This window comes from Cavenderia fasciculata (assembly GCF_000203815.1).
Source record: "Cavenderia fasciculata unplaced genomic scaffold Scf_Dfasci-G-o-33e01.r1-3, whole genome shotgun sequence".
Lineage (NCBI taxonomy): Eukaryota > Evosea > Eumycetozoa > Acytosteliales > Cavenderiaceae > Cavenderia > Cavenderia fasciculata.
The window spans coordinates 1,157,286-1,172,645 of NW_004457734.1; the positions used below are offsets into that span (position 1 = coordinate 1,157,286).

The 15,360-nt window shown below is 33.8% G+C and overlaps 8 protein-coding genes across 8 annotated transcripts; 5 read left to right on the top strand and 3 right to left on the bottom strand.

Annotated features, from left to right (window-relative positions):
* Positions 1-1,196: 1,196 nt before the first annotated feature.
* DFA_04693 (prespore-specific protein) lies at positions 1,197-3,010 on the top strand (the record flags this gene model as incomplete). The annotated part of the gene is made up of 3 exons (XM_004360357.1): positions 1,197-1,206; positions 1,331-2,183; positions 2,266-3,010. The coding sequence occupies 3 exons, from the start codon at positions 1,197-1,199 to the stop codon at positions 3,008-3,010; spliced, it is 1,608 nt and encodes a 535-aa protein (XP_004360414.1).
* Positions 3,011-3,069: 59 nt separating this feature from the next.
* DFA_04694 (uncharacterized protein) lies at positions 3,070-3,752 on the bottom strand (the record flags this gene model as incomplete). Its single annotated transcript, XM_004360358.1, has 2 exons — positions 3,070-3,417; positions 3,525-3,752. 2 exons carry the CDS (start codon positions 3,750-3,752, stop codon positions 3,070-3,072), a joined length of 576 nt encoding a protein of 191 aa, XP_004360415.1.
* A 286-nt stretch (positions 3,753-4,038) lies between these two features.
* gemin5 (component of gems 5) lies at positions 4,039-7,578 on the top strand (the record flags this gene model as incomplete). Its single annotated transcript, XM_004360359.1, has 3 exons — positions 4,039-4,352; positions 4,433-4,592; positions 4,678-7,578. 3 exons carry the CDS (start codon positions 4,039-4,041, stop codon positions 7,576-7,578), a joined length of 3,375 nt encoding a protein of 1,124 aa, XP_004360416.1.
* Positions 7,579-7,835: 257 nt separating this feature from the next.
* DFA_04696 (uncharacterized protein) lies at positions 7,836-9,745 on the top strand (the record flags this gene model as incomplete). Its single annotated transcript, XM_004360360.1, has 3 exons — positions 7,836-7,888; positions 7,941-8,288; positions 8,413-9,745. 3 exons carry the CDS (start codon positions 7,836-7,838, stop codon positions 9,743-9,745), a joined length of 1,734 nt encoding a protein of 577 aa, XP_004360417.1.
* A 224-nt stretch (positions 9,746-9,969) lies between these two features.
* DFA_04697 (uncharacterized protein) lies at positions 9,970-10,473 on the top strand (the record flags this gene model as incomplete). Its single annotated transcript, XM_004360361.1, has 1 exon — positions 9,970-10,473. One exon carries the CDS (start codon positions 9,970-9,972, stop codon positions 10,471-10,473), a length of 504 nt encoding a protein of 167 aa, XP_004360418.1.
* Positions 10,474-10,556: 83 nt separating this feature from the next.
* udkD (adenylate cyclase domain-containing protein) lies at positions 10,557-12,232 on the bottom strand (the record flags this gene model as incomplete). The annotated part of the gene is made up of 2 exons (XM_004360362.1): positions 10,557-11,907; positions 12,036-12,232. The coding sequence occupies 2 exons, from the start codon at positions 12,230-12,232 to the stop codon at positions 10,557-10,559; spliced, it is 1,548 nt and encodes a 515-aa protein (XP_004360419.1).
* Positions 12,233-12,626: 394 nt separating this feature from the next.
* DFA_04699 (nicotinamide-nucleotide adenylyltransferase) lies at positions 12,627-13,637 on the bottom strand (the record flags this gene model as incomplete). Its single annotated transcript, XM_004360363.1, has 3 exons — positions 12,627-12,890; positions 12,993-13,360; positions 13,496-13,637. The coding sequence occupies 3 exons, from the start codon at positions 13,635-13,637 to the stop codon at positions 12,627-12,629; spliced, it is 774 nt and encodes a 257-aa protein (XP_004360420.1).
* Positions 13,638-14,342: 705 nt separating this feature from the next.
* DFA_04700 (TM2 domain-containing protein) lies at positions 14,343-15,169 on the top strand (the record flags this gene model as incomplete). Its single annotated transcript, XM_004360364.1, has 4 exons — positions 14,343-14,433; positions 14,524-14,553; positions 14,636-14,672; positions 14,908-15,169. 4 exons carry the CDS (start codon positions 14,343-14,345, stop codon positions 15,167-15,169), a joined length of 420 nt encoding a protein of 139 aa, XP_004360421.1.
* Between the last annotated feature and the right edge of the window lie 191 nt (positions 15,170-15,360).

The window sequence follows — 15,360 nt, forward strand, 5'->3', positions numbered from 1 at the left end:
TGGATGGGGTGATGGAATACGCAGCAACGTGGAATGATGATGATTATTTGTGATATATGATATTATTATTATTGTTGTTGTTGTTGTTGCTGTTTCGAACCTTACACCACACCAATAGTCTTACTCGTCTACAAATAAGAAAGAAAGAGAGAGAGAGAGATAGAGATAGACAACAACAATTGTGTAGTGAGAGCAATCTTGAGATGAGTCGACTCATCCCAACAATCATCTATGTTTAGAATTGGGGTGTACACAATATTTTCATTCCTCTTCATTTGCCTACTACTCTATCAATCACCCAACTACTATCTATTAATAGTTTAAAATAATAATAATAATAATGATAATCTAGATTTAGATTTAGCTAAATCAACATCTAACGAACCAAAGAAAGCTTTCCGATGCTCAACACCGTCACATATTACATATTAAGATTCTATTTTTTCTATTCTTACCTTTTCTTCTTCTTCTTCTTTCTATATATTCAAGAATGAATATATCTTGTTTATAGCTACAATGCTAAACTAAAAGTGTGTGTTGTGCAGAGGGGGTGGGGCAAATCAACTTTCAATTGATAAATGTATGTGTTTATCTTTGATCGACCGCTCGCTTGCAAGAGGAGGAATGAATGAAAGGTGAGAGATGGGAAGGGGACTTATGTGAAGATGGGGGAGTTTTCTTTTTTGTAGGCCACCTACAGAGATGAGATAGCCTGGCCTTGCTGGTTGTTGAGGAGTTGTCTCGTGTTAGGCCGACATAATGTGTCTGGGTTTTTGTTTGTTTTATCCAACCAAAATATTTTGGATAAAAATCAATCGATCATCGTAGTTATCATAAAAAAGATGTTCGATGATAATATCCACCACGGTAACCAAGGACTCAAACCCGATTAACACCCACAAACCTCTTTAAACACTTTCAAACCGAGGTGTGAGGTAACTCTAAAAACTCCTTTTCCTCTGTATCTTTATATGTATATATGTATATATATATGTATATACATAATACTCTTTGATGAATAATAATGAATGATGATGTTCATGAAGTGGACGAATAAAAATACGAAATAATAAAAATAAATAAATAAACAAACCCGAGTCCAACCTTTCATTGGTTTTATTTTTTTTTATTATTAATAATGATAAATGCATTTACATGTATATACTAACTAACTAGTATCATCGTTGATAATATTAATGTCTAATAGTATGTATATACTTGAAATATAGATAATGAATGAATGAATGAATGAATGAATGAATGAATGAATGAATGAATGAATGAATGAATGATAGTTTACTTACTTTACTTGATTGATTCATTCTTTTAGAAAACTTATCAAATGATGACTTTAGAAAGTTGGTAAACTCCTCCTCTACTCCTAAATCATATGGTGGTGGAAGGCGATGGAATAACAATAACAACGATTCTTCGTCGTCATATTCGTCGTCATCAACGACTACTGCTGCTACTGCAACAACACAATTAGAAGATGATGGTAGTGTTTATAGAGATAGAGCTGAAGAACGTAGAAAAGAATACTCTAGGTCAAATGAACAACAACAACAACAACAACCAACAATGGTAAAAGGACTTGATAGATCTCTTTTACAAAGAACAAGAGCTGAATTGGAACAACAAAAACAATTAAAGGAAGATGATCGTATTGACAAATCAAATCATCATCACCAAGATGATAAAGAAAGAGATGTAGTACCTCAACCTCAACAACAACCAAAAAAAGATATAAAGACAATATCAGATATTGGTAAATCGATTCACAATACAATGATGTATATTGAAATGAAAAAGAAATCATTGAAACAACAACAACAAGAGAGAAAGGGTGGTTTACAAACAGAGATATTCCTCCCCGGGAGAATGTGCTATCAATTCGACTTGGATCCTCAATTTTCACAAACTATACCGACTACCATCGTCATGAGCAAGGACGATAGTGCCACTACTACAACCTTTTCAGCACGTGAAAGACAACAAAAGGAAAGGTTGTCTGCTCGTATCGATCCAATCATGATGAAAAAGTTTATAAGATTATTTAATCCATCAGCTGCAAAAGAACAAGATGAACAAGACTTAAAAACTGGAATCAAGTCAACAACTATATCGGCGACCACGGCAAAGACTACGATCAATACTACACATATTGATGATGATAATGATGAGTATGTGTTATTCAAGATTGACAATTATCACAGTTTAGTTGTAGTACTAATTACAAACTCTTTATTTATTATTATTATTTAGTATATTTTCAGATTGTGATGATTATAAACCACAATTACCAAATACTACTACTAGTCAATCAACTAGTACGATTGCCAAGAAATCATATTTTGTACATACTGAAGAAGAAGATAAATTAAAACAAACCTTTAAACCAATGACTAGAGAAGAAGAAGAAGATTATGAAAAGGGAAGAAAAGGTATTGAAAAAAGAGAAGAACAGGAGGAAGGAGAAGATAATCAAGGAGAAGAGCAAGGACCTTCAATGCCATCAAATTATCAAGGTGGTTATTATGATGACAACGATGATCAATATGAAGAAGATGAATATGAATACCCAGATACAGATCAAAATTATAAAGAAGAACCAATTATGATGCCATCGCCTCCATCATCAGATGATGATATGGATGATCAATATGACGATGTTAGCGAATCACTCAAACGAAAATTACAAGAGGCAGACAAGGATAGTCAAGATATCATTGGTTACGATTCATTTGGAGGATTTGATAGAAAGTTTGGTGAAAGAGCCAAAGATATGGATTTAATGCTTTCATCCATTCAAAAGGATGATGGAAAATCTGGTGGTGGTGGCAATGCCCAAAAGAAACAAAGATTTGGTGGAGAAGCTGGAGAGAAAAAGAGAAAGGATAATAGAAAGTTACAAAAACAAATGGCAGGAATCGATAAAATAATGAAAGCAAAGGCTGATGCTGATGGTACAGTTCATAAAAGTTTAATTGAAAAGAAAGGAAAGAAATAATAATAATAAATTATTATTATTTGTTCGTATTATATTATAATGTACAAGATAGTATTGGTCTATTGTTTAGTTAGTAAATATGGGATGGGTTTTGGAGGAGGTAATTTTTGAAGAGTATTATTGAGCCATTCCAAACCTTGTGAAATACCTTGACCAGTGGTAGCAACGGTCGATTGTATATGCCATTTGATATCGAGTGAATATAAACCCATTTCATTGGCCAATTGAGACGATGATATTGCATTGTTCAAGTCTGCCTTGTTTGCCAATACCAATAGTACAATGTTTTTTAGTGCTTCATTTGCCAATAGATTCATCATGTGTTGTGTAGTTTCTTCCAATCTATCTCTATCAGATGCATCAACAACATAAATAAGTGCATCAGTTGATTCTAAATAATATTTCCACTATAATATAAATATAAATAAATATAAAAGACATATAGTTAGAGGGTGTGTGCGTACTAGAATGGATCATTTCCATTCTAATCTAATCTAATCTAATCAGACCATACCAATGCAGGACATCCACCGCTCACGTCCCATATAGTTAGGACGGCGTTTGATGCAAGTTGAATCGTTTCAACATTGAAACCAATAGTAGGTATAGTAGTAACAGGTTCACCAAGTTTCATATGATATAATAGTGTTGTCTTTCCAGCTGCATCTATTCCAAGCATCAATATACGATATTGTCTTTCTTTGTTTCCAAAATTTGATAATAATGAATAGATTAATCCCATTGATGGCGAGGTGTATATTGATAATGAGAGAGTGTCGAAAGAGAGGTCAGTTAAATGATTGTTATTTGATCATTTATACACAAACAAGTATCGAGTAATGCTAATGACTCATTGTCATTACAACGAATCGAAATTAATGAAATTTTCCTCCTTTTAAAATAAAGATTCATATGATATAAATAAATTATTTAAAAAAAAAAAGAATGGTGGTTCATGAATTCTTGAAGATCTGACAATCACATATTTATATATTACTAAATTGCTATTATTCATTGGTGATGTGATAATGGATAATGAAAAGCAAGTTGAAGACAAACGAGGAGTTGAAGTAGAAGAAGAAGAAGAAGTAAAACAAGAAACAAATGAAAACGATGCTACAAACAGTGATACCAAAGTTGAGGTAGAAAAAGAAGAGGTAGAAGAGGTAGAAGAAGAAGAAGAAGAAGTGAAAATACAACATAATAATCAAAAATCACCTCAAATCAATATATTACCTTCATCTGCTAATTGGTATAATAGTCAAATAGCTGATTGTAATAGTAATGCAATCTATGTTGTTGCTTCAAAGTTTACATTATTCCTTTTTGATGTTGAAAAAAAGTATGTAGATTCATACATATACCATATGTATGTAGTTGTGATTATAATGAAAGAATCTGACTTGTTTTCTTTTTTTTTAGAAAATATATAGGTGAATTGTTAGGACATACTGAAAGAATATTATCAGTATGTTTTAATAAAACATTATCAAATCTATGTGTATCCTCATCATCTGATAAATCTGTTAGACTTTGGGATATCAATACTCTTCAAAATATTAAATCACATAATATTCATCAAGTATGTATAAACTAACAGAAAAATATGTTTGTATTAATTTAATTATCGATCGTTTATTAACTTTATTTATTTTTGTTTTTTGTAGAATGAAGTAACATTTGTAACATTTTCAAATTTTATAAATGATATTGTAGTTTCAGGTGATAAAGATGGTAAAATAATAGTTTGGAGAACCTTTTCTAATGATATCAAGGTCTATCAACCCATTCCAACCAATTCCTCTCAAATTACATGCTTGGCATTTTCAAATCATCAAGATCTCCCAAACCTCATTACTATTGGGTATATGAATGGTATGGTCATTCTATTTGACATTGTTACAGGATTGATTGTTTCAAAGATTGCTGCACACACTGATGAGATTCAATGTCTCTTGTGGATTGATATCCCACCTCCAAAACCATCAAAATTAAAGGACCTCGATACAGAATCTACTCTCTCCTCCTCCCCTTTAGATAGAAAATCGATTACATTTGTATCTTCATCAAAAGATAGATCGATTAAAGTATGGAGACAAGTTGGTGAAAAGTTGGATAGTGGATTTCATCCAATTCATCAACTTGTACCTGGTAGGTCGGGAGGTGGTGGAGGTAATAGCGGTGGAGGAGGAGAAAAACAAAGAACTTGGCTCACAGTATCTTGGTCACCAAAAGAACCACAATATTTAGTTTCAAATTCACTATCTTCAGATTTATATCTTTGGAATTTAACATTGGAGAAACCAATACCCGAGAAATTTGGTGGTATTCAACATCAAAGAACTATTTTTAATATTACTCAAATCCCATATACCTCCACTTCTACTACTGTGAACAATACAAAATATCCATGTTCATTAATGACAACATCAATGGATAGAAATCTAATTTATTGGGAATCAATGAAAGGAAAATGGAAGATTTCATCAATTGGAGGGTTTGTCTATAGTATCACGTCGTCTCCATTTAGTCCAAACACCATATCGATGGGTTGCGGTGACAATAGTATTAGGCAATGGTCACCAACTGCAGAGTCGACAGACTATGATGCCAAATGGTACTGGAAAGGTATTCAAAGCAAGATCACAGCCATTTCTATTTGTCCAACCAATGGATGTCTGATTGCATTTGGGTTGGATGATGGACGTGTGGGAGTGTACGATATCGACAAGAACAATTCATTCTTTTTCCCAGGTGCACATCGCAAAGAAGTCTATGACGTGCAATGGCGTACCATTGGCACTGAAAAACTACTCATCTATAGTGTTGGCAACAACGATGTCTTTGAATGGGACTATAGCGGTGCAAGAGAAAAAGGATTTAAAAACACAAACGATTATATCAAGATTGCTGCAGATACTAGTAACTCTCCACCCATCAAGTTTGGTTCAAAAGGAGAGTTTTGTTGGAACGATGATCAAACCATGATTGTAATGTCCAACTTGAACGGTGAAATTCGATTGTTTGACAGTCAATTCAATCATTTGGCAGTCACCAAGGACCACAAATCATTGGTTAATCGTATTAGATGGAATCCTCATCCAGACTATAAAAATTATTTTGCTTCTGCATCTTTGGATAAAACTATTATCATTTATCGTACAGTTGTTTCAAGTAATGATGATAATGATGGTACGACAACAGTGAAATTGGAAATAGTTAAACATCTCAAAGGACATAAAGGAGGTGTATTCGGGTTATGTTGGTCACCACATGTACACAACATTTTGGCATCGTGTAGTGCAGATGCATCAGTTCAAGTTTGGAATACCGATAGTGGAGAACCAATTGGTAATCTTCGTGGACATGATGGTAGAGTGTTTGCAGTTCAATTTAGTTTTATGTATCCAAATGTCATATTCTCTGGTGGTGAAGATCAAACTGTCAGAATGTGGGATTATACAATGGCCATTTACAAAAATCCACCTACTGAAATATCAACCGTTAAAAAAACAATGAAATCTCATTCAACAAAAGAATCATCATCAACAAGAAATCATCATACAATTATGATTGAACAAGTTAAAGTAAAAGATGAAAAGATAATAATTGATTCAATTCCACAACAACAACAGTCACAACAAGTAGTCATAGTATCAACAGATCCAATTCAAAATAATAATTATAATAATCTAGAAAAGTCTCCTTCTTCTTCTTCTTCTTCTTCTTCTTTAACAACAACTACAACAAGTAGTATATTAGTACCAATTAAAAAGAAATCAAAAGTTATATTACCAATTCAATATAAATTACAATCACAAAATTTGGAACCAAATATCATTGGATTGGCAAAAACATTAATAGGACAAAAAGATATTAATAATAATAATAATAATTATAATAACAATGGACAGCAGCAGCAGCAGTTGGAATCAGTCTCAGAGTCTTCGTCAAATAATGTGAATTCAGAAATATTTGAAGATGGAGTATTTTCAAATATTAAAGGATTAAATCAAACAATGAAAAAGGAGATGAGTGAACATTTACAAAATAGAGAATTGGAGAATTACTTTTCACTTTGCACGTGGGATGTTGGTGGCATCCAAAAAGCATTGGCCAAGATTGCTAAAAATGGACAATTGTCACCTCACTATGTAGCATTGGCAGCTCAAGGTGGAAGAGAGTTATGGAAGAGTACATGTGAACTGTATATCGCACAATTAATTTTGGAGGGCGACTATCACATGGCAGTCTCTTATCAATTGGCCATTGGAAAGGTGATTGATGCCATAGAGCTCTATCGAAAGGCTGGCTATTTACAAGAAGCTATTCTCTTGGCAAGAAAGAGACTGTCACCAACTGACACACCCCAAATGAATGAATTGATTGAATCACTCTATTTTGAATGGGGTCAACTCTCAGAAGTATCCAATTACCTCAACAGTATCAAATGTTATCTTGCAGCCAACCGTCCTCAACTTGCCATCAATCTTTTAAAATCAAAACAATCAACATCACGTAATCAATCACTTTTAACAGAATTACAAAATCTTTATCAATTAGAATAAATCAAACGTTGAATCGATGATATTTTAAAAGACAACAGTAATTTAATAATACACATAATATATTATAATATTTATTTTCAACTTTTTTTTTTTGCTTAAAAATTGAATATTTATATAGTCGATTGGGTATTCCAACAACATCATCACATTCAACATATCAACTCATCAACAACATATTACTCATCAATAATGTAAAGAATCAGTTCCCAATCCCAGAAGAGATTATTGGAGGATATCTTCAACCCAACAACAACGCAATGGATGATTACAATCGTGGTGTATTAGAGTATACCATGGCCAATCGTACTGCGTATATTGACATTTGCCTCTCAAATACATACTCGATGTACATGTGTCAATAGTCAAGCTTTAAAGAGAACTCATCAAACTAGAACAATCAGTATATATGGAATTGGTCTAAGTGATCCTCTAAACCAATCGGAACTTCATGTCAACATGATGCTTCAAAGTGAAATGAAACAAAACTCTCTTTCTCGAGACCAAATGTGTCCTCTTCATCAATTGAGTTTGGAAAGTGGCCATGAACCAAACTTTGTACGAGACGACAGTTCACGTTCGTTTAACTGGGTGACAAGAGAGGATAGCTGTAGATGGATGCGTACAATGGCTCTGCTATCCAAGAGAATATTTGCCTTCATCTCAACATCGCTCTTTACAGATATCGTCATGGACACTACAGCGGATACATGGTTACATATCACAAATAACCATTGTCTCATAAAACAACCAAAAACATTGACACTTGTCTCCTTCATCTGACAATCAACTCTTCTTTTCTCAATCCTCTTCTTCATCTTCCTCATCCTCTCAAAGTGTTCAAGAGTTTCTTCAAAACGTTGAAAAGATAAACATCAACAATGCATATCTAGTTGAAAAGGTTTCAACTATTAAATCATTGATTGATTTGACACCAAATCTTAGATCGATCACTTTTAATTGTGAAGTTAGCAAATCAAGTTGGCTCGAACTATTTAGGGGAACCACACTGTCAACTGTTAAATCGATTAAATTTGGAAATGCAGTTGTTATGTATCCAGTGGTCACTGGTTATATTGGTTGTGGACGAGAAAGAGAAGGTTTTGAAATCGGCAGTAGTCTTGTCGGTCAACCGACATCATGTCTAACCAAGATTGTTCTTCCCCATTACTTTGATTGGAATGGCTTGGGTCAAGAATTCAAACAAAACCTTCAAGTTATATCACTCCTATACACCAATGACAAACCCCGACTGAATGCAATCGATTTCCCAAGATTGAGACACGTTCATACCCAATTGGAAGGTGTTTCCATCATCCCAGAGAATGTACATAAAGTTTCATATCTTGAAGATGTACCCTTGGATGCCATTAATATCCTCTCCACTCTAAATATTTCAACACTGAGAGTATTTAAATCAAAAAAGGATAAAAAAGATCCAGAGTACAACAAGATTCCAACTCTAAAAAAGATAATAATCTTTTCAAAAGCAGATGTTGATGAAACTAATGTTAATCATCTAGGATTTGATTATTTTGGTTCAACTTATTCTGTACAATTAAATCAAAGGAAATTAATCTATCTTAAACAACAACAACAACAACAAAATGAAACATCCTACAACAATCACAATAACAATAATAGTATCAACATTAAAGATAATAATATTGTTAATAATATTATTACATCAACCAATTATAATAACATTATTTTACCAAACTCGATTATTCAAAACATAATCGGAATGACATGGAAATTAAGAGAACGGTGTACATGTGTTTATGAAAAAGAAACTATTCAAAAATGGGTTGATATTGGACAAGATATTCTAAGAGATGAAAAAGAAATAGATAGATTCAACCAAATGAAGAATAATTGTCCAACCCATTTCTCACATACTACTCTCACTCAAATGTACCGACTATTGACCTATAATTTGAAAAGTAGTAATCGATCCAAATTACAATTGGCACTCATCAACAAGGATATATTTGCTTATATCACCAAGAATTGTTTTCCAATTATCAACCTCGAGTATTACGAGTGGCTTGATGTTCCTAACCATGCCAATAATCCATATTGTGTTGCATTCAAACACTTTACGACTTTAAGAGCTAATGGGCCCAAGAACATATTCCCAGTATACTCAAAGACCTCAAACTCCATTTAGGACAAATCACCAAAGTGTCACTCAACAATGGAGAGATTCTAGGAGACATTACCAAACAATCGGCCAACCTAACTTGTATAGATATCTCGAAAACACAAATCAACTGTGATACTAAAATAGATATATCAAATCTCCACAAACTAAAACATCTCACAAAATTGGATCTGACAGGAATAGAAGATCTTCACTGTAGTCATGATGAATTGGTGAATCAAATCAAGAACATGCCTCTCAAAAAACTATGTCTACCACATACATATACATCTGTATATTATTGTCTCCCACATCAAATGAAAAAATCTATTACCAAGGTTACAGGTGGTAGCTTTTCTCAGACACTAGAACAATTTGAAAACCTCAACCATATTGTTATTATCGAACAACAACAACAAGATCTCAATAATGATACTTTTAATTGGAAATTACCAAAAATTGTTACAAAGATTACATCTTTCAACTATTCCGCCTTTGGATTTATACAAAACAACAAATCAATCAAGAAATTAAAACTCTTGGATCGATCAATGGATGATATAAGGTTTTTACTATTTCTAAAGGATCTCTCCTCCTCTCCTGAATGTACTCATGTTCAAACATTTATCTATGGTTGCTCATTCAATTGTCATATACCAAATGATTTATATATTAATCTCAACTATACTATCAAATATAGTCGAACAAGTTTAGATTACAACTTTACACAATATCTTAAATTCACTAGAAATTAATAATTAACAATAAATATAAATAAAAATACTCTATTTTCTTTAAAAACTATTAATATTACTCTATTAAATTAATTTCGATTTATTTATTTATTTGAAGGAGGAGGTAATCTAATTTTTTGTCTGGTATTATTCTTTTTTAATAATTCTGGTTGTTCAGCTCTAAGTTTGTTTTTCTTTAACTTTTTAAAGTAGAGATAGAGGAAAGTTTGTGGTACATGGATGTTTGTCAATTTGAGTTTGTCGGCAAAGCTGAGAACCTCGCGTCTGTTTTGACCCTTGATCTGGATAAAGTATTTTTCGAGCTCCTTGATGTACTCTTTGGTGATGACAACGCCGCTCTTTTCGTACCAAACTTCGACGGTACGGTTGAGGATGGCGCCAATTTGGTAGCCGAGCGAAAGCAAACCGCCAATGGTCTTGACCGAGATTTCAAAGTTGAGCGATGGACGAGTGTTGATGGTGCCGTCCATAATCTCACGGTAAAAGTAAATGTTGAATTGGCCCTTGTCGGTACGACGGATACGAATCCAGTTGGTCTTGTCGGCCTGTGAGAGACCGCCGTCGGCCTTTTTAGGGGGATACAAATACATGTCGGAAAAGTGTTTCTTGACGGGCTTGGAGTTGAGCGAGGCGAGGTAGGCGTCAAAGTGGTCCTTGTGTGTCTCGTACTTGGCCTTGCACACAAAGGTGGGTTCGACAACCTGACTCATTGGGTTGTACGACGAGTGGATCTTGATCTTGGCCTGGTCGAGATCGGGCTCGACAAACGCCTTGAACATGGGAAACACGACGTTGGTGATTTGGAGCAACACGTCCTTGGTCGACGACTTGGCGACGACAATGTCACGCATGATACGCTTGATGAGGTCGAGATGGACACCGCCGGTAATAGCAATGGTCAAGTCGAGCAGTGGACGGAGCTTGGCAGTCAACGCGTACGACCCCTCGATGATAACAACACGAGAGCCCGACATGGTGATTTTTTGTGACTCGATCGTGGGCAACAGAGCGGCACCGGTTGGTGCACTCGGGTGCTTGATCAGTTTGGGGATGGTGACGGTCTCGCCACGACGCAACGCATTGATCGTGTCGACAACCAAGTCAAAATTAATCGATACCGGATCGTCATAGTTGTTGTCCTTGACAGTCTCCATCTTTACAAAATCTTGCAAATCAATGACGATGGCACCTACCAAACCAGACATCTTTAATGCCAAAGTAGTCTTGCCTGCACCAACTGGCCCAGCTACACCGACAACAATCAAACGTTGTGGATTTGACTCGGCCAACATTTCAATCGCTCTAATCGCATGGAAGAATCCTTGGTCAAATGACAAGGTAGTTGGAATAGATCTCATCTCATATACTCCTGTCTGTCCATTTAATTCTACTATTATATCTAATTCTTCTAAATGTAAATTTTCTTTTGAAAAACTAAAGGTAAAGATAAAGAAGAAGAAGAAGAAGAAGAAGAAAAGGTGTTAAGAATGTTTTAACTAGTTTGTTTTCAAACTCTCTCCTACTACTATTATTGTAGTATTATGTTTCTGTACTAAACATACGATCCATCTGATTCTATATCGTCTACAGCTTTTGGTATCTTTGATTTAGCTATCACTTTTTTCTCTTTAATCTCTGATGCTGTGGCTGGTGCGGTCGTAGCAGTTGTCTCGCTAGTACTAGTTAAATTTGGTTGTAAATGATTCGATAGACAACTGATTCTATCAAGTGCAAGTTGTTGTTGTTGTTGATTATCCATCTTATTATATATTCTATCTATTATCTATTTACACAATACAACAAAACTAATAACAACAACAAGTTAATAAAACCAACTTTAAAATCCTTAAATTAGGTTGTGACCGACAAACAAATTTTCGTTCGTTTGATCAAAAATATAAAATATTAATTAATTGTTTTAAAATATTTTAAAACCCAACAAAGAACAAGAACATTGTCAAAAGTAGTAGGTAGGTAGTGTAAATATATATTGATTTGGTTGTTAATACACCAATTACTTTATGTTTGTGTTTATATATTTCTAGAATACAACAAGATAAGATGTGTGTGAGCGTACACATCAGGTGATTGATATCAAAATTCTTATTAAAGATATTATCCTATATATAAATATGATTATTTCCTACTAATTCTTATTTCTTTTGATAACCATATAAATTATTCTTGTGAATGTAGTCAATGACAGGAGCTTCGGTGAGATAATTAATTGATAAACCCTTTGATATCATATCTCTAATCTTTGTCGATGAAAGATCATTTGTTATACCAACGGGAACATGATAAATATTATTCTTGTTGGCTTGTAAAATAGGATTGGCATCTAAAATCTCTTGGAAATTGGTTCCTGGTCTTTCAATACAAATAATACCATATTTATCTGATGTTATGATTTTCATCTACCAAGGAAAAGGAAAAAAGAGAAAATAGAAATAGAAAAGAAGAGGAATGAATGAGTGAGTAATGATAAAAGGGTGATTGATTAACTATTCTTTACTTACATCTTCTTCATCCCAAAGATTTGGTACATTAAAAGATGCCAATAAATCGGCACCACATATCAACTTAATTTGAACAGGTCTATAGGAAGCAGGATCCATAATTTGTTTGAAATGATTATTTACATAGAGATGAAAGTGATCGAGAACCTGTCTTGTCGGCGTGAAATCTAGGTTCATAGACTCCCACTTGTCCATCATGACCCATTCCGATGACATGACAGCTAAATTAACAATCTGCAATCTATAGTGTGCTGCAATCAATGTTGCTTTCTTGTAGGCATCACCAACAGGTGACATGTATCCTCCTATCACATGATATTTCTTTCCATTGTCTCCTGTATGATTATTACACCAATCTTTACAAATCTCTAAACAAATTAGAGTAATAAATAAGAATAAACAATAAAGAAGAAAGAGGTTAGTTACTCTCTCTCTCTATCTCTCTTTATCTCTTGTCCCTGTGTCCTCTCCTCTCCTCTCATCTTACTACTTTAAATACATACCAAACATTCTTAAATGCATAAATGTGATTGGATTGAATGATCCACATGCTAGTAAAACAACTGGTTGAATATCCTTGTTCTTTGTATCTGTCATCCATTCTTGATCTAATTTATCGATTGGGAATATATAGTCTTGTGTCATTATTATCTGTTGTGTTATTTGTTGTACAAATACAAAAGGGTACTGTTAAATTAATTAATTAATTGCGCAACGACCCTTTCTCAAAACAATCACATGTTGCCCAAGTTCATTTCTTTTTTTTAAAAAGATAATAGATTCTAAGAAGAAGAGAAAAGACAGTTTGTTTGTTGTCAGATCATTTAATACAACTTTAGAGATTAATATGTATCTATAGTATAGTTTATAGTATAGGATAGGATGTTCTGTTCAGTTTCTTTGATACAACAAACTATAGTTTGTTCATTCTCATTCTCGAAGTCTCAACAAGTTGGCTATACGATACTTATAAACGAGGTCAACAGACTTTCGATTATTCACTCAACGATGCAAGATCCAATATAATTCTTGGATCTTGTTGTTGTGTTGTGTGTAAGAATAGATATTATCATATGATATCATACACGTTCAACATGTTGTTTTAAAGGCATTGGCACTACCATTCTCCATGCTCAAGAGGAGTGTCTCAGATCTCCAGAAAAAACATTTTTTTTATTATTGAATAATGTCATTAAAAAAGCGTACAAAACAGGCAGTTTGAGAACCATTTACCTTTACTTCTTCTTCTTCTTATTTCCCTTACTATAGTAATATTAATAAAATAATTACTACTACGAGCTACTTACTTTTTATTTAAACAACTTATAATATATAATATAATACATAACAATGGGTCACCATCATCATCACGACTATCACCACCACCATCATCACCATCCAAAGTCTACTGGTGTAGCTTACCTTTTATGGTTCTTCTTGGGTAATATATCTCTCTCTTCTCTCTTTCTATACTCACCTTTGAATACAATCTAACTAACTTTACCCCCTTTCATTAATACAACTACTATAGGTGTATTTGGTGCTCATAGATTCTATTTACGTAAGTTATATTAATAATTAAAGCAATGCATTTATTATTATATCAATTTCTAACATGTTCTATTCTTTCATTTTAATTACAGAACGTTACACATCAGGTTTCATTTGGTTATTCACTTGGTAAGTTACATTCTGGTTTAGTTATATACATAGATACGCATTCTCTCCTCTCCCTCTTGGTTGTGTCTACGAGTTTACATCATCATGTGGTCTCAACGACGTCGTGACGACGACACTGGTTGATCGAGAAAATCTCGTATCACATTTCTTTTTTTTTCTCTCGCGTGCATACTTGCTTTTGAAAAATACGCTAACTTTTTCTCTCTTTCTTTCTATCTATCTATCTCATAAATAGTGGTGTCTTTGGTATCGGATGGTTAGTTGATTTATTCATTTTGGCCGGTATGGTTCGTCACTTTAACAACCACTATTTCTCTGATCCAACAGTTATTGTTGCACCAGCCCCCATTGTATACCAAAACCAACCATATCAACCACAAGCCTACGGAGCTTACCAACCACAACCATACTATGCTGCCCCACCCTCTGTTCAACCATACCAACCACAACCATACAATGCCACTGGCGGCTCAAATCCACCACCAGCTTACAATTAAGATGGCATTTATTTTTTAGATCAACAACAACAATAACAAGAACATTAATATATTAGTATCTCAACAACAATTAATAATAATAATAATAACAAGATGTAAATTTTAGACAACCAAAACCATAACAACAACAAAACAAGATAAAAACACTATTTTAGCTTGTCACCTCACCTCCCTTTTTTCTTTCTTTCCTT